Source organism: Scyliorhinus torazame, chromosome 25, assembly GCF_047496885.1.
Source record: "Scyliorhinus torazame isolate Kashiwa2021f chromosome 25, sScyTor2.1, whole genome shotgun sequence".
Classification (NCBI taxonomy): domain Eukaryota; kingdom Metazoa; phylum Chordata; class Chondrichthyes; order Carcharhiniformes; family Scyliorhinidae; genus Scyliorhinus; species Scyliorhinus torazame.
Window position 1 is genome coordinate 36,067,360 of NC_092731.1, and position 18,097 is coordinate 36,085,456.

The following is an 18,097-nucleotide window of genomic DNA, read 5'->3' on the forward strand; positions in this document are numbered from 1 at the left end:
AGCCACCGTATTTTCTGCAATAGCCAACTGTGGGGAACCTTATCACACGTTTACTGAAATCCATATACACCACATCAACTGCTTTACTCTCATCCACCTGTTTGGTCACCTTCTCAAAGAACTCAATAAGGTTTGTGAGGCACGACCTACCCTTCACAAAACCGTGTTGACTATCCTTAATCAAATTATTCCTTTCTAGATGATTATAAATCCTGTCTCTTATAATCCTTTCCAAGACATTGCCCACAACAGAAGTAAGGCTCACTGGTCTATAGTTACCGGGGTTGTCTCTACTCCCCTTCTTGAACAAGGGGACAACATTTGCTATCCTCCAGTTTTCTGGCAATATTCCTGTAGACTATGACAACATACAGATCAAAGCCAAAAGCTCTGCAATCTCCTCCCTAGCTTCCCAGAGAATTCTAGGAAAACTCTCATCCGGCCCAGCGGACTTATCTATTTTCAAACTTTCTAGAATTGCTAACACCTCCTCCTTATGAACCTCAATCCCGCCTACTCTAGTAGCCTGCATCTCCGTATTCTCCCTGACAACATTGTCTTTTTCCTATGTGAATACTGACGAAAAATATTCATTTAGCACCTCTCCTATCTCCTCGGACTCGACGCACAACTTCCCACTCAAGGAGGCGGATCCTCTTGGGCTGGAGGTCGATGACACCCCGAAGCGCCTCGGTGTGGCTGGCTGACTTTATGGAATTTTTGCACTTTGAGAAGGTCAGGTTTACCATGAGAGGGCCAGTGGAAGGGTTTTACCGCAGATGGCGGCCGTTTATATTGTACTTTAAAGAGCTGGTTACTGTTTGGGGGGAGGGGGCGAACAGTCTTAGTAACTAAGTTATACTGTTTCGGTGGGGGGGGGGGGGGGGTCTTAATTGTTATTCTGTGCTATTGTATGTTTTGTATATAAATTGCTAAAATTATATAAAAATATTTTCCCCCAAAAAATTTGATTTTATGTCAAATATAGGAACCCGCCTTGTCCACCAATAGAATTTGTTGCAGTTTAGTTTACAGATGTGCAGAAGCAATGCTAATAATGCAAGGACAATTTGCGTATTGATTTTACCTTTTCCAGTTTTATGCTTCACTTTGAAAGTTCAGGCCTAATCCATGATGGTTAATGGGGTGACCCTGGAGCTCTGTTCTGGATCATTTTGTTAAATCATTTTTCATTGTTATGGGCATTAATAAAGGCTTTGAAGTGTCTGATTCTTTCCATATTGAGCATCCAGTATTGGCATCCAATATTCGCAATTTGGAATATTGTGCCGAATTGTAACCTGTGTACGGAGGAAGGTTTTGGTGCCCAAATGGCCGCCCTTGGGTTTTAATTTTGGAAGAAATCCCATTTTTCTTGGCATTCCCGACCCATTTTCCTCTGCTGTTGTGGGAATGTGAGTTGGGAATGCCCAGTGCGTTCGCCCCTGCTGTGGTTGGGTGCCCCATTTTTAATGGAAGAGGAAAATTGGATTTCTTCCCACGTGCTATTTTCATCTGGTGGTGTGCGAGGTTTTGAAGCCCACTAATGTCATGCTAGGTTTGAGAGTTTGTGAAGAAAATGGAAAACACGCTGTAGAATCAGGAGCATTCGGAATTGTAAGTATAACATGGTTCGACACTTTTGACTGTCACTATTAGATGCTGTATTGTATTGTAGATGTTTTTAATGCATTGATTCATTGTAGAGATCTGCCCTGGAAAGGTAAGTTGACCCTTACATTGCCCATCATTGTGTAATTGGTTACTTGGATTTATGTGCTTCTCCAATGGAGAAAGTATTATTATTAAAAATCCTGTGCTGTTATATTTTTAAAATGCTGAGATTTCAGGCAGATATGGCTTTTTAAAAAAAACTTTAATGTTTAAAAAAAATATCTGCATCCTCATTCATCATTGATTGACAGCACTGTGCTTTGAAATGGAAATCGAGCTGTAAACCTTTGTAATGAAAGCTGTTCCATATGAATACTTGGCTGGGTTTCAAAAGCTTTAGCTCAGTAGATGAGTCTTACTGATCCAAAAACCATTGAAACCTTTTCAAGCCTATAACAACAGAATATGCCTTTGATTTGGTTTCCTGTTCCCAAACCTAACTTGCATTGAAAGGATTGCAACTTTTTTCCCTTGGGTTCTTTTTGACCCAGTATCATGGTAATAAATAAACTTTATTAAACAAATAAACTTTCCTAAATATGTTATTTCCCCACATATTCGCAGTATTAAAAGAAAGACTTGCTCCACTGCCTCTTAATCTCTTCTCCTTTCAGTATCTTCTTTAACCTCTGTGGCTGGGGGAACTTTTGGAAATGATAATTCCGGCCAAAAGTAATAATTACTTGGGCATCTGTGGGTTAATTGGGGAAGCCAGCATTGATTTGTTATGGGCAAATCGTGTTTAACTAACTTGCTCGAAGTTTTTGAAGAGGATTTCTGAGGGCAATGCAGTTGTTGAGGGACTTGTCCAATAGGCACTTGCTGAAGTGCTTCGCAACAGATTTGTGAGCAAGGTTATAGCAGGAAAAATGAGACCGTAGCAGTGACAGTAAACAGAGTAGTGGAGAATGATTGTTTTTCGTACTGAAGAAAGATGTATAATTGGATTTCCCAGGGCTAGGACCCCGCTGCACTTGATATATATTAATGACCGAGACTTTTATATACAGGGCAACATTTCAAAATCTGCGGATGACTAGGCACTGGAAGTATTGTAAAATGTGAGGAGGGTGGTGTTAAACTTCTATAGGACATAAACACGCTGGGAAATAGGCAGACAAGTGGCAGGTGGAATGATGTCGAAAAAATGGGGAGATGCAATATAAAACAAAGGATACAATTTTAAAGTAGGAAGGAGTAGGGGGACCTGGGAGTATATGTACACAAATCAACGAGAGTGACAGGGCAGGCTGAGAGAACAATCTAAGAAGCAAATGGAATCCTGGGCTTTATAAGTCAGGCCTCCAGAGTGCAAAAGCAAGGACAATATGATAAATCTTTATAAAACACTGACTGGATCTCAGTGGAAGTACTCTATATCCAGTTCTGGAGACTAGACTTTAGCAAAGACACAAAGGTATGAAAAGGGTGCAGGAAAAGATTGACGAAGGTTGTTCCAGGGTTGCGGAACTTTTAATTTTGTTGATAGATTGGAGACGTTGTGGCTGTTTGGTGAAAAGCAGGTTGTGCGGATATTTGATGGAAGTATTCCAAACCATGACGGGCTTGGACAGAGTCGATGGGGAGAAACTGTTTCCTTTCGCAAAAGGGTCACGCACAAAAGAAGACAAACCATTTCAAGGCGAAAGATGCAATGGCGACCTGAGGAAATGCGTTATCTTGCAGCAAATGATTAGGGTCTAGAATGCTCTGCCTGGAAGTGTGATGGAGACTGATACAACCGTGACTTTGAAAAGAGAATTGAATCATTTGAAAAGGAAACCTTTGCAGCGCTACGGGAAATGAGTGGGGGGGTGACGATAGGCAAGCTGCTCTTGCAGAGAACTAGCACAGACATGATGGGTCAATTGGTCTGCTGCGCAATAACAATTCTACGATTCAAAGCCCCCTTAACTGATATATAATCACTACTTCTTAATATGCTTCATTTGTTTTTATTGTTGAATTCAGTGTTAATTCTGGTAATGCTTATCTCCTGCCCAGCTCTAAATTTAATTTCTGCAAATCCTGGAGTTCTCCCTTGCACCAGTTAGGAGGTTTCCTGATCTACCTAATGGATCTTGAGGGAGTCACAGACTTCCTTTAAGTTTTACAGTGGCAATGTAGAGCTTTTAGTTCTCTGCTGAACGTCTACGTAGGAGACATGGTACACAAATCATCAAGAGTGACAGGGCAGGCTAATAGAGCAGTTTAAGAAGCAAATTAAATCCTGTCCAGAACTGGATGGAGTACCGCCAGCGACACTGGATTTTGCTGAGAGGCTGAGCCTACAAGGCTCGCAAAAGACCTGGTCTGCTTAGCGCAGTGTTTAAAATTTGGGAGGCTGAATTACCCAAATTAGTTTGGACGTTAAAGGTATTTTAGACATATCTGTGGCTTCTTATCCTGAGGCTGGAGGATTTAGATTTATTGTCACGTGTACCGAGTTACAGTGAAAAGCATTGTTCTGCGTACAGTCCAGGCAGATCGTTCCATACATGAAAAAATATAGGACATACGATAAATACACAATGTAAATACATAGACATCGGGTGAAGCATACGGAGTCTAGTGTTACAACAGTGGAAAAGATGCGTCGAGCGATCAGTTCAGTCCTATAAGAGGGCCATTCAGGAGTCTGGTATTAGCGGGGAAGAAGCTGTTTTTGAACCTGTTAGTGCGTGCTCTCAGACCTTTGTATCTTCTGCCCAATGGAAGAGGTGGAAGAGAGAATAACCTGGGTGGGAGGGGCCTTTGATTATGCTGCCCGCTATCCCCAGGCAGCGGAAGGTGTAGACAGAATCAATGGATGGGAGGCTGGTTCGTTTAATGGACTGGGCTGTGTTCACGATTCTGTAGTTTCTTGCGGTCTTGGGTCGAGCAGTTGGCATACCAGGCTGTGATGGAGCAAGATAGGGTGGTTTCTATGGTGCATATGTAAAAATTGGTAAAAGTCAATGTGGACACGCCGAATTTCCTTCGTTTCCTGAGGAAGTATAGGCGCTGTTGTGTTTTCTTGGTCGTAGCATCGACGTGGGTGGACCAGGACCGATTGGTGATATGTGCACCTAGGAATTAGAAGTTGTCAACCATCTCCACCTCTGCACCATTGATGCGGACAGGAGGGTGTACGATACTTTGCTTTCTGAAGTTGATGACCAGCTCCTTAGTTTTGATGACATTGAGGGAGAGATTGTTGTCGTTGCCCCATGCCTCTAGGTTCTCTCGCTCTCCTGTACTTGGAACTTGGAGGTGTCACTGTTGGTTACCTACTGAAATGGGAAAGCAGATGATCTGATTGCTGTTAGTGAGGCCTTTCTGTGTCCATATTGACTGTAGTATTTCCTTGCATCAATTTGTTAGTTTCATGCTTTCAAGCACCTTTTCCCCCCTTTGGGTAAAGGTGGGTAAGTGCTGGAACGATTTTCAGACTGCTTTATCAACCTCTTTGAACTTATAAAAGTGGTCAACAAGCCCCAGACTGGGACTTGAACCTGGGCTTAGAGGCAGGGGCACTACCTAATGAACCACAAGACCTCCTCTACATCAGTGACTACATGTCAAAAGCATCTCTTTGGCTGCAAAGCACTTTGGGATGAAGTTGTGGAAAGTGCCAAATAAATGCAATTTATTTTTGCACACTGGTAAATGAACAGATGGAAGAGATGAAGAAGAATGTTGACATTAATTGTGCTCACTTTGCACTCCGTGCTACTTGAGTGACCAACACCATTGTCTTTGACTCTTCATCTAGAATCCTTAGTTTTAAAAAAAAGTAGAATGCTACTGTCTTTTTGAAGAGTGACAGATTAATTCTTCTTTTCTCCTGCTTATTTTATCTGCTTTTTCATTAAGCTGTGTAATTTCCTCCTTTTCTGAATTCAGTCTTTTAAAGTTCCTATCTTGTCTGTGTTCTCACAAGTGATATCTGAATGATGATCCCTTTAATAGGTGTTTCTGAAAGACTTGTCAAATTTTGAGTGCTGGTAAAACACCACATGTTATCATTCATTCTTTTAATGTTTTACCTTACATGGGCATTGTCTACGTTTTTGTAGCTCTGCATTGGAAAGCTCCCTCATGGATTGCAGGGAGTCGCTATTTTATATATATATATATATATATACGTGTGTGAAATAACCTCCTAAAAAAAATCAACAAGATTAGTTTATCCTTTCTTAAATCCTTCAGCTCAAGCTCCAGATGATACAAAGCTATCTAGAGGTGCCAGAGTAATAACCGGAAGAAGACCACGTGTTCCAAGCGGTAAGAGTATCTACAAACTTTGTATTTACTAAGGAGATTAATTTAACTTGGGGTTGAGAGTGGAAACCAAGTCCTCCAATTGCTAATGCCCTGTATGAGGGGTGGGCGAAGCTACTTCTTGCCAAGTTTCAATTCTAGTTCGGGAAATTTTATACCATCTTCAAAAAATGTTCCCTCCTCATAAAAAACATGGGCGGGCGGGATTCTCTGATCCTGAGGCTAAGTATTGACGCCGTCGCGTTTCCCGACGGCGTCAACATGGCCTCAGGATCAGCAATTCTGGCCCCTATAGGGGGCCAGCACTGTACTGGAGCGACCCTCGCCGCCCCAGCTGCTGATCCCGGCGTCAACTGGGCGACGCGGGCTCCGCGCATGCGCAGTGGCTCCCTTCTCCGCGCCAGCCCTGACGCAACATGGCGGGCTACAGGGGCCGGCGCGGAAGAAAGGAGGCGCACAGCCCGAGAGGGCGGCCTGCCGATCGGTGGGCCACGATCGCGGGCCAGGCCACAGCGGGGAGGACCCCCCCCCCCCCCCACCATCGCCCACCACAAGCCACCCCCGGACCCTTCCACGCCAAGGTCCCGCCGGCTAAGAGCAGGTTAGAACGCGCCGGCGGGACTCGGGTTTTTCGGTACGGCTGCTCGGCCCATTCTGTGCAGAGAATCGCCGTGGGGGCCCCGTAGAGCAGCCCGTGGCGCCGGTCGTGGCGATTCTCTGGCCCAGCTCCGGGCTGAGAGAATCCCGCCTCATGTTTGAAATTGGCATTAATTTCAAGGTCTCCTTAACGTACAAGCAAGATTCTGGACTAGATTTTCCTGGATGGGAAATTGGGCTGGTTAGAAGCAGAGAATACAGCAGTGCAGCCTGTCACCACCTCAGCCCTGACCAGGATTACCTTCACCTAGCTGTGATCACCATTGAAGTCAAGAGTGTGATAGAAGACATTCGCCTTGCAGCTCCAACGACACTCAAGAAGCTGGACACCATCCAGGACAACGCAGCCCCGCTTGATTGGCACTCCATCCACAACATTCACTACCTCGACCGTCGCACAGTGGCAACCGTGTGTACTGTCTACAAGATACACTGCAGGAACTCACCAAGGTTCATTAAGCAGCACCTCCTAAATCCAGAACTTCTACCATCAAGAAGGACAAGGGCAGCAGATATTTGGGAACACCGCCACCTGGAGGATCCCCCTCCCAAGTTGTTCACCATCCTGACTTTTTAATAATAATAATCTTTATTGTCACGAGTAGGCTTACATTAAAACTGCAATGAAGTTACTGTGAAAATCCCTAAGTCGCCACACTCTCTTGCGCCTTTTCGGGTACACTGAGGGAGAATTCAGAATGTCCGATTCACCTAACAAGCATGTCTTTTGGGACTTGTGAGAGGAAACCGGAGTACCCGGGTGAAACCCACGCAGACACTGGGAGAACGTGCAGACTCTGCACAGACGTGACCCAAGCAGGGAATCAAACCCGGGTCTCTGGTGCTGTGCAACAACAGTGCTAACCACTGTGCTACCGTGCCGCCTGTAAAATCTGGAAATATGTCTGCCGTTCCTTCACTGTCGCTGGGTCAAAATCCTGGAACGCCCTGCCTAGCAGCACTTTGGGTGTACCTACACGGCATGGACTGCAGCGGTTCAAGAAGGCAGCTCACCACCACCTCAAGTGCAACTGGGGATGGGCATACATTCTGGCCGCAGCAGCGACGCAGACATCTGATAAAATTATTTATTTATTTTTTTGAAGGCCATTGAACAGGGCCATCCATGCATAGGGCAGCACGGTAGCACAGTTGCTTCACAGCTCCAGGGTCCCAGATTCGATTCCCACTTGGATCACTGTCTGTGCAAAGTCTGCACGTACTCCCCGTGTCTGCGTGGGCTTCCTCCGGGTGCTCCAGTTTCCTCCCCCAGTCCAAAGATCTGCAGGTTAGGTGGAATGGTCATGCTAAATTGTCCTCCGTGTCCACAAAAAAAAAAAGGTTAGGTGGGGTGACTGGGTTACAGGGATGGGTTGGAGGTGTGGACTTGGTTGGGGTGCTCTTTCCAAAGGCCAGTGCAGACTGGATGGGCTGAATGGCCTTCTTCTGCACTGTAAATTCTATGATTCTATGTAAATACTGTGGCTACAAGAACTTTTGAATTTTGCAGCGAGTAACTCACCTCTGATTCCCCAATGCCTCCTCCTTCTGCAAGGCACAAATAAGGAGTGTAATGGAATAATCGCCACTTGCCTGGGCGAGTACAGCACTAACAACACTCGAGAGGCTTGACACCATCCAGGACCAAGCAGCCCAGTTGAGTGCCACCCCATCCACCTTTGATGCAATATGGCAACATTGTACACCATCTGCAAATCATCAAGCCTTCTTCGACAGCACCTTCCAAACTTGCAACCTCTACCACCTAGAAGGACATAGGTATCAGTCACAACGGAACATCACCACCACCTGCAATTTCCCGTCCAAGCGACACACCATCCTAACGTGGAATTATATCAGTGTTTTCACTGTCACTGGGTCAAAACCTTGGAGCTACTTTCCGACCAGCACTATGGGTGTACCTATGCCACATGGACTGCAGCGGTTCATTAAGGCAGCTCACCACCACCTCGAGGGTAATTAGAGATGGGACGTTAAATGCTGCTGTCGCAAAGAAGAATGGGGTAACGAGCAAATTTTTTCAATATATGTATTCGTTGAGGGATAAATGTTGGAAAGGACATTGGAGAGAAAGGACGCTCTGTGCAGACTTTGTTTAAATGTCTGATCTGAAATAAAGTTGCTCCAACAGTGCTCTGTACTGCAGTGGGTGTCAAGTCTCTGAAACAGGCCTGAACCCACAAATGTAAGTGTCTTACAAGTGTAAAGTTGAAAGCACTTTGCTTTGCTACCAACTAAGGCTACTTACTAATTGGCAGTCCTGTTAGACCGAGAAGCCTGGCTACTTTCTCCGCAGGAAACGAAGGAGAGATAGTTTAAGAGAGAGGGAATGACGTTTTAATGAAAATATCTCAAACCACATATTTTCCAAATCCAGTCATTTGAGTGCGCCTCTTTGTGATTTATTTCAGAGAATCTAATTATTCACCCTGTCCGTTGTGCAGCAGTTAGCAACTGTATATTGAATATGTTGTTGGAATCCCTACCCAAATATAAAAGCTGCAGAGGGAGCCTTGCTACATTCATAGTGGAGAAAGGTAACTTAGTCCTCCTTTGCATGGCAGGTAAATGTGAGGAAATGCTACAATTTGAGGGGGAAAACGAATAAGGTTTCGTTCTTATGCTCGCTCCTTTTTTAGAAGTAATTTTATCATTAAATTTAACGTGCACTGTGGGCAAGGAAGAGCTGACAACAGAGAATGTCCCTGATTGCACTAAGTAATGGGGTCAGCCTTTGGTTTAGCACAGAAAGGTTTAGAGCTGCCCTTCCCCGTGTTACCCAAATCATTGACAGCAATAGTGATCACCAATAAAAATAAATAAAGTCGCCATAGTCCCAGATGACCATAAGCTGCTTTCCCCTTTGAGGGGGAGAGCTGACTGGGGTTGATTTAACCTGAGAGTCACCACAATTCACACGAGGGGCAACTCAGGGCCTTCCTGAATAACAGCTGGTACAGGAATTGAACCTATGCTGCTAGACTCACTCTGCATCTCAAACCAGCTATCCAGCCAACTGAGCTAAACCGGCCCCCGATCACTATCTGTGCTTTATGCCTGGTTTCATAGAACAGAAGCAGGCCGTTTGGCTCAAATGGACCATTCCCTACACAAGTCTTCTCCCAACATAATCATCTAACCCCATCAGCATAACCGTCCATTCCTTTATCCATCCGCATAACCTTCCATTCCTTTATCCATCCGCATAACCTTCCATTCCTTTATCCATCCGCATAACCTTCCATTCCTTTATCCATCCGCATAACCTTCCATTCCTTTATCCATCCGCAAAACCTTCCATTCCTTTATCCATCCGCATAACCTTCCATTCCTTTATCCATCCGCCTAACCTTCCATTCCTTTATCCATCCGCAAAACCTTCCATTCCTTTATCCATCCGCATAACCTTCCATTCCTTTATCCATCCGCATAACCTTCCATTCCTTTATCCATCCGCATAACCTTCCATTCCTTTATCCATCCGCATAACCTTCCATTCCTTTATCCATCCGCATAACCTTCCATTCCTTTATCCATCCGCAAAACCTTCCATTCCTTTATCCATCCGCATAACCTTCCATTCCTTTATCCATCCGCCTAACCTTCCATTCCTTTATCCATCCGCAAAACCTTCCATTCCTTTATCCATCCGCATAACCTTCCATTCCTTTATCCATCCGCATAACCTTCCATTCCTTTATCCATCCGCATAACCTTCCATTCCTTTATCCATCCGCATAACCTTCCATTCCTTTATCCATCCGCATAACCTTCCATTCCTTTATCCATCCGCAAAACCTTCCATTCCTTTATCCATCCGCAAAACCTTCCATTCCTTTATCCATCCGCATAACCTTCCATTCCTTTATCCATCCGCATAACCTTCCATTCCTTTATCCATCCGCATAACCTTCCATTCCTTTATCCATCCGCATAACCTTCCATTCCTTTATCCATCCGCATAACCTTCCATTCCTTTATCCATCCGCATAACCTTCCATTCCTTTATCCATCCGCATAACCTTCCATTCCTTTATCCAGCCGCATAACCTTCCATTCCTTTATCCATCCGCATAACCTTCCATTCCTTTATCCATCCGCATAACCTTCCATTCCTTTATCCATCCGCATAACCTTCCATTCCTTTATCCATCCGCATAACCTTCCATTCCTTTATCCATCCGCAAAACCTTCCATTCCTTTATCCATCCGCATAACCTTCCATTCCTTTATCCATCCGCAAAACCTTCCATTCCTTTATCCATCCGCATAACCTTCCATTCCTTTATCCATCCGCATAACCTTCCATTCCTTTATCCATCCGCCTAACCTTCCATTCCTTTATCCAGCCGCCTAACCGTCCATTCCTTTATCCATCCGCCTAACCTTCCATTCCTTTATCCATCCGCATAACCTTCCATTCCTTTATCCATCCGCATAACCTTCCATTCCTTTATCCATCCGCATAACCTTCCATTCCTTTATCCATCCGCATAACCTTCCATTCCTTTATCCATCCACATAACCTTCCATTCCTTTATCCATCCGCAAAACCTTCCATTCCTTTATCCATCCGCATAACCTTCCATTCCTTTATCCATCCGCAAAACCTTCCATTCCTTTATCCATCCGCATAACCTTCCATTCCTTTATCCATCCGCATAACCTTCCATTCCTTTATCCATCCGCATAACCTTCCATTCCTTTATCCATCCGCCTAACCGTCCATTCCTTTATCCATCCGCATAACCTTCCATTCCTTTATCCATCCGCATAACCTTCCATTCCTTTATCCATCCGCAAAACCTTCCATTCCTTTATCCATCCGCATAACCTTCCATTCCTTTATCCATCCGCATAACCTTCCATTCCTTTATCCATCCGCATAACCTTCCATTCCTTTATCCATCCGCAAAACCTTCCATTCCTTTATCCATCCGCATAACCTTCCATTCCTTTATCCATCCGCAAAACCTTCCATTCCTTTATCCATCCGCATAACCTTCCATTCCTTTATCCATCCGCATAACCTTCCATTCCTTTATCCATCCGCATAACCTTCCATTCCTTTATCCATCCGCCTAACCTTCCATTCCTTTATCCATCCGCATAACCTTCCATTCCTTTATCCAGCCGCCTAACCGTCCATTCCTTTATCCAGCCGCATAACCTTCCATTCCTTTATCCATCCGCAAAACCTTCCATTCCTTTATCCAGCCGCATAACCTTCCATTCCTTTATCCAGCCGCATAACCTTCCATTCCTTTATCCATCCGCAAAACCTTCCATTCCTTTATCCAGCCGCCTAACCTTCCATTCCTTTATCCAGCCGCCTAACCGTCCATTCCTTTATCCAGCCGCCTAACCGTCCATTCCTTTATCCAGCCGCCTAACCGTCCATTCCTTTATTCATCCGCCTGACCGTCCATTCCTTTATCCATCCGCCTAACCGTCCACGCCAGGATGTAGTCTGTCTCTCTCTAGCTCTTGAGTGAAAAAAGCAAAAAGGTCTTATTGGTTATCTCTGTGGCTAAGCACTTTTTAATGGTCATTTTTATTAATTTTTTTAATTATCACATTGCTTTCATATTAGTGTATTTTTGAAATTGATTGGATTGGATTGGATTTGTTTATTGTCACGTGTACCGAGGTACAGTGAAAAGTATTTTTCTGCGAGCAGCTCAACAGATCATTAAATACATGGGAAGAAAAGGGAAGAAAAGAAAATACATAATAGGGCAACACAACATATACAATGTAACTACCTAAGCACCGGCATCGGGTGAAGCATACAGGGTGCAGTGTTAATGAGGTCAGTCCATAAGAGGGTCATTTAGGAGTCTGGTAACAGTGGGGAAGAAGCTGTTTTTGAGTCTGTTCGTGCGTGTTCTCGGACTTCTGTATCTCCTGCCCGATGGAAGAAGTTGGAAGAGTGAGTAAGCCGGGTGGGAGGCGTCTTTGATTATGCTGCCCGCTTTCCCCAGGCAGCGGGAGGTGTAGACTGAGTCAATGGATGGGAGGCAGGTTTGTGTGATGGACTGGGCGGTGTTCACGACTCTCTGAAGTTTCTTGCGGTCCTGGGCCGAGCAGTTGCCATACCAGGCTGTGATGCAGCCCGACAGGATGCTTTCTGTGGTGCATCTGTAAAAGTTAGTAAGAGTCAATGTGGACATGCCGAATTTCCTTAGTTTCCTGAGGAAGTATAGGCGCTGTTGTGCTTTCTTGGTGGTAGCGTCGACGTGATGTTTAATGTTGTGCCATACCTTACCTTTCCAAAATGTGCTCACTAGCCACTTGAGTGGGGAAAAGTTGAAATGTGGCCCCTCTTGCTCAAAGGATGGACAACCCTGTGGTATTGCCTTGGATAGATAGAGTGGGCGGGATTCTCCGTTTCTGAGACTAAGTGTTGACGCCGACGCAGAATTCGTGGATTTTCACAACAGCAAAACTGCCGCCGAACCTGGATTGATTCAGCAATCGTAGAGGTGCTAGCGTCGGCACCACGGGGAATGCAATCGATTCCAATGAAAAACGGTGCCGGATTTGCTGGGTCCATGATTGACACTTGAGAGGCTGACGAGCTGCAGCGGCACATACACATTACACTCCCCACACACACTCATTCCAGCCAACAAGGTGGCACTGGTTGTGCTGGAGAGTGCCCATACAGCCGATGGGTCGGCTGGGGCCAGTGGGCACCGATGGGGCTGTCCTGGGGGGAAATCTATACGACACATGGCCTTCAGTTCAGAGCGGGCTGTCAGCGGCGTGCGCAGCTGCATGGCTGCCTTTCCGGCAGCGGAAATGGTGTTCCGTGCCCGACCCCACAGCCCACCTCTGGCCACCCCCTGCCCTGGCCCTGGCAGAAGCCCCCCTCTCCCCCCGACCAGCAGCACAACTGTCCGCAAACTCTGGCGATGTTGGACACTTTCCGTTCCCTCTCTCCCTCAGCAGCCACGACGCCGGTTTCCCGATTTTTAAAAGCACAAGTGAACCGCGCCGTCGGGAACTCGGCCCATCGGAGGCGGAGCATCGCAGAGGCCCCGGAGAATACTGAGTCATAGCATGGTGGTTAGTACTGCTGCCTCACGGCGCTGAGGTCCCAGGTTCGATCCCAGCTCTGGGTCACTGTCCGTGTGGAGTTTGCACATTCTCCCCGTGTTTGCATGGGTTTCGCCCCCACAACCCAAAGATGTGCAAGCTAGGTGGATTGGCCGCGCTAAATTGCCCCTTAATTGATAAAAAGTAATTGGGTACTCTAAATTTATTTTTTAAAAAGAAGACTGGGTCAGGCCCGCTTATGATATGCAAACGTTGTCCACTTCCGGACCGCATTGATGCCACGGTCGACGTGACGGAGACCAGCGATTTGGCGTCAAATCGACACCAAATTTGTGATTTTAGCGTTGGAACCTATTCTCCGTCCAGTCGCATTTCCCGATTTTGGTGTCAGCCAATGAAGAATCCCGCCCAGGATCATCTTTTATACCTCTGCAATAATATACTTAATTTCTAACCTTAGGACTTCCGGTTGCGGCTATGCCTAGGTAGGTCGCATGTTCGGCAGCTCCCGCCGGGAACGGACTTTTGGGCTCTTCACAGGGGCCCCAACGGCAATTGTTCGACGGCTTCCAGTGTGGGAAGGTGACAGCAAGGTCCCCCGACACTATATGGATTGGACCAGGAGTGGAGCGGTTAAAAAGGTGATCCTGGTGCAGCTAAAAGTGCGAGGGAGGAAAAGCAAGATGGCGGCGGGTGGAGACCAAACGGCGTGGGCGCAGTGGTCGCAGGAGCAGCAGGAGTTTCTGAACGCTGCTTTGAGGAGCTGGGGACAGAAATGCTGGCGCCAATGAAAGCGGCGATTGAGAAGCTTGTGGAGACCCAGAAGGCCCAAGGGGCAGCGATCCGGGAGGTGCGGCAAAAAGCTTCGGAGAACGAGGATGAGATCTTGGGCCTGGCGGTGAAGATGGAGGCGCACGAGGCGCTGCACAAGAGGTGGGCGGAAAAATTTGAGGACCTGGAGAATGGGTCAAGGAGGAAGAATCTTCGGATTCTGGGTCTCCCTGAAGGAGTGGAGGGGCCCGATGCCGGGGCATACATGAGCACGATGCTCAATTCGTTGATGGGCGCGGGAGCTTTCCCGAGGCCCCTGGAGCTGGATAGGGCTCATCGGGTCCTGGCAAGGAGACCCAAAGCCAACAAGCCGCCAAGGGCTGTAGTGGTGAGGTTCCACCGCTTTATGGACAGAGTGTGTGTCCTGAGATGGGCCAAGAAAGAGCGGAGCAGCAGGTGGGAGAACACGGAGATCCGAATTTATCAGGACTGGAGTGCAGAGGTGGTTAAGAAGAGGGCTGGTTTCAACCGGGCTAAGGCGGTGCTCCGTCAGAAGGGGGTGAAGTTCGGGATGCTGCAGCCAGCGCGATTGTGGGTCATGTTCCAAGATCAGCCCCACTATTTTGAAACTCCTGATGAGGCATGGCACTTTATACAGACTGAAAAGTTGGACTCAAATTGAGGGTTTGTCTTGGGGGGGATGTTTACTGTGTTTACCGCGTTTGGGGAATGTTCTTTTTGTTTGAGTGCTGGGTGGGGATGGGTGAATGGATTTGATGTGGGGGCTGTGGGAGAGTGTGGGGTCGGTGTTGGAGAAGCAGGGCCCCGCAGAGGAAGAGGGGGGTAGAGGCCCGGGGATGGGGAGTTTGGGTAAGGCCGCAAAAAGGAACTGCGTCAGAGGGGGCGGGGCCGGCTCAGGAAAGCGCGGGCTTTTTCCCGCGTTGGGGAAGGACGGGGGCAGGGCCGGGGGGGGAAGGGCGGTGCTGGAGAGCAGTGCACACTGACTGCCAAGGGGTGGGGGGATTCTCACACTGGGGGGTCGATGGAATGGTGGGAGAGGCCGGAGTCAGCTGACTTACGGGAGTGTCATGGGGGGAAGCAAAATGGCTAGATGTGGATCTAGCGGGGGGGGGACTGGGTTGCTGCTGCATTGGCCAAAAGGGAGCTGGAAGTAGGCGAGGTAGTCGGGGCGGGGGTCCGCCGCCTGGGGGACTGGAGGGTGCGGGAGGCGCGGGTACGTGGCTGGCCTAGAAAAGGAGATGACTCGTGGGGGGGGGGCAGCGAGTAGACCCCCCGATCCGGCTGATAACTTGGAATGTGAGGGGCCTGAACGGGCCGGTCAAGAGGGCCCGGGTGTTCGCGCACTTAAAGGGACTGAAGGCAGACGTGGTTATGCTCCAGGAGACACATCTGAAGGTGGCAGATCAGGTTAGGCTGAATAAGGGATGGGTAGGACAGTTATTCCATTCAGGGCTGGATGCGAAGAACAGAGGAGTTGCAATACTGGTGGGGAAGCGGGTGTCGTTTGAGGCACTGAATATTGTCGTGGATAATGGAGGTCGGTATGTGATGGTGAGTGGTAGGTTGCAGGGGGTGCGAGTGGTACTGGTGAACGTATATGCCCCGAATTGGGATGATGCCAGATATATGAAACGCATGCTGGGTCGGATACCGGATCTGGAGGTCGGAAAGGTCCAGGACAGGTAAGAGGCCGACTGCGGCCAAGGTGCTCAGGGGGATTATGGATCAGATGGGGGATGTGGATCCATGGAGGTTTGTCAGGCCGCTGGCCAGGGAATTTTCCTTCTTTTCCCACGTCCATAGAGCCTACTCACGGATAGATTTTTTTCATTTTGAGTAGGGCGCTAATCCCGCAAGTGGAGGGAAAGGAATATTCGGCCATAGCCGTCTCGGACCACGCCCCGCATTGGGTGGAGCTGGAGTTGGGGGAGGAGAGGGACCAGTGCCCGCTGTGGTGCCTCGATGTGGGACTCTTGGCGGATGAGGGGGTATGCTGGCGGGTGCGGGGGTGTATTGAAAGATATTTGGAGGCCAACGACAATGGGGAGGTGCAAGTGGGGGTAGTCTGGGAAGTGTTGAAGGCGGTGGTCAGGGGAGAGCTAATGTCCATTAGGGCCCACAGGGATAAGAGAGGGGAGGGAGAGGTTGGTGGGGGAGATTTTAAGTGTAGACAGGAGGTATGCAGAGGCCCCCGAGGTGGGGCTACTTAGGGAGCGACGGAACCTCCAGACGGAATTCGACCTGTTGACCACGGGGAAATCAGAGGCACAGTGGAGGAAAGCGAAGGGGGCGACGTATGAGTATGGGGAGAAGGCGAGTCGGATGCTGGCACATCAGCTTCGTAAGAGGGAGGCAGCAAGGGAGATTGGTGGAGTTGAGGATAGAGGGGGGAATACAGTGCGGAGTGCGGTGAGAATAAACAAGGTATTTAGGGAATCTGTACAGGTCTGAGCCCCCAGAGGGGGAGGAGGGGATGCAATGATTCCTAGATCGGCTGAGGTTCCCGAGGGTGGAGGAGGAGGAGGTGGCTGGTTTGGGGGCGCCGATTGGGCTGGAGGAGCTGGTTAAAGGATTGGGGAGCATGCAGGCGGGGAAGCGCCGGGGCCAGATGGGTTCCCGGTTGAATTCTACAGGAAATACGTGGACCTGCTGGGCCCGTTGCTCGTGAGGACTTTTAATAAAGCGAGGGAGGGAGGGACCTTGCCCCCGACAATGTCCATGGCGCTGATTTCTTTGATCTTGAAGCGGGACAAGATCCATTGCAATGTGGGTCGTATAGACCGATCTCGCTCCTCAATGTTGACGCTAAGTTGCTGGCGAAGGTGCTGGCTACGAGAATTGAGGACTGTGTCCCGGGGGTGATTCATGAGGACCAGACGGGATTTGTGAAGGGTAGGCAGCTAAACACTAATGTGCGGAGGCTCCTCAATGTGATTATGATGCCCTCGGTGGAGGGGGAAGTGGAGGTAGTGGCAGCTATGGACGCGGAGAAGGCCTTTGATCGGGTGGAGTGGGAGTATCTTTGGGAAGTGTTGCGGAGGTTTGGGTTCGGGGAGGGGTTCATCAGTTGGGTCAGGCTGCTATATAGAGTCCTAGTGGCGGGTGTGGCTACGAACCGGCGGAGGACGGAGTACTTTCGGCTGTACTGGGGGACGAGGCAGGGGTGCCCCTTATCCCCCTTGTTTGCACTGGCAATTGAGCCGCTGGCCATGGCACTGAGGGAGTCCAGGAAATGGAGGGGACTGGTCCGGGAAGGGAGAGGAACATCGAGTGTCGCTGTACGCCGGCAACCTGTTGTTGTATGTGGCGGATCCAGTGGAGGGGATGACGGAGGTCATGCGGATCCTTAGGGAGTTTGGGGGCTTTTCGGGGTATAAACTCAACGTAGGGAAGAGTAAGCTCTTTGTGGTGCATTCAGGGGACCAGGGAAGGGGGATAGACGAGCTACCGCTGAAGAGGGCGGAAAGGAGCTTTCGGTACCTAGGGATCAAAGTAGCTAGGAGTTGGGGGGGCCCTGCACAAGCTCAATTTGACGCGGTTGGTGGAGCAGATGGAGGAGGTTTTTAAAAGATGGGATATGCTGCCACTCTCACTAGTGGGTAGGGTGCAGTCGGTCAAAATGACGGTC

At 48.2% G+C, this 18,097-nt stretch overlaps 1 protein-coding gene across 1 annotated transcript in view; it reads left to right on the forward strand.

Moving 5' to 3' along the window:
- LOC140402544 (adenosine deaminase domain-containing protein 1-like) overlaps positions 1-18,097 on the forward strand; it is a 110,870-nt gene that overhangs the window by 67,423 nt on the left and 25,350 nt on the right. Inside the window, exons 6-7 of the mRNA XM_072490395.1 lie at positions 5,866-5,940; positions 9,027-9,152. Of these exons, the coding sequence (XP_072346496.1) occupies positions 5,866-5,940; positions 9,027-9,152 (201 nt within the window). The remainder of the gene's footprint in view (positions 1-5,865; positions 5,941-9,026; positions 9,153-18,097) is intronic.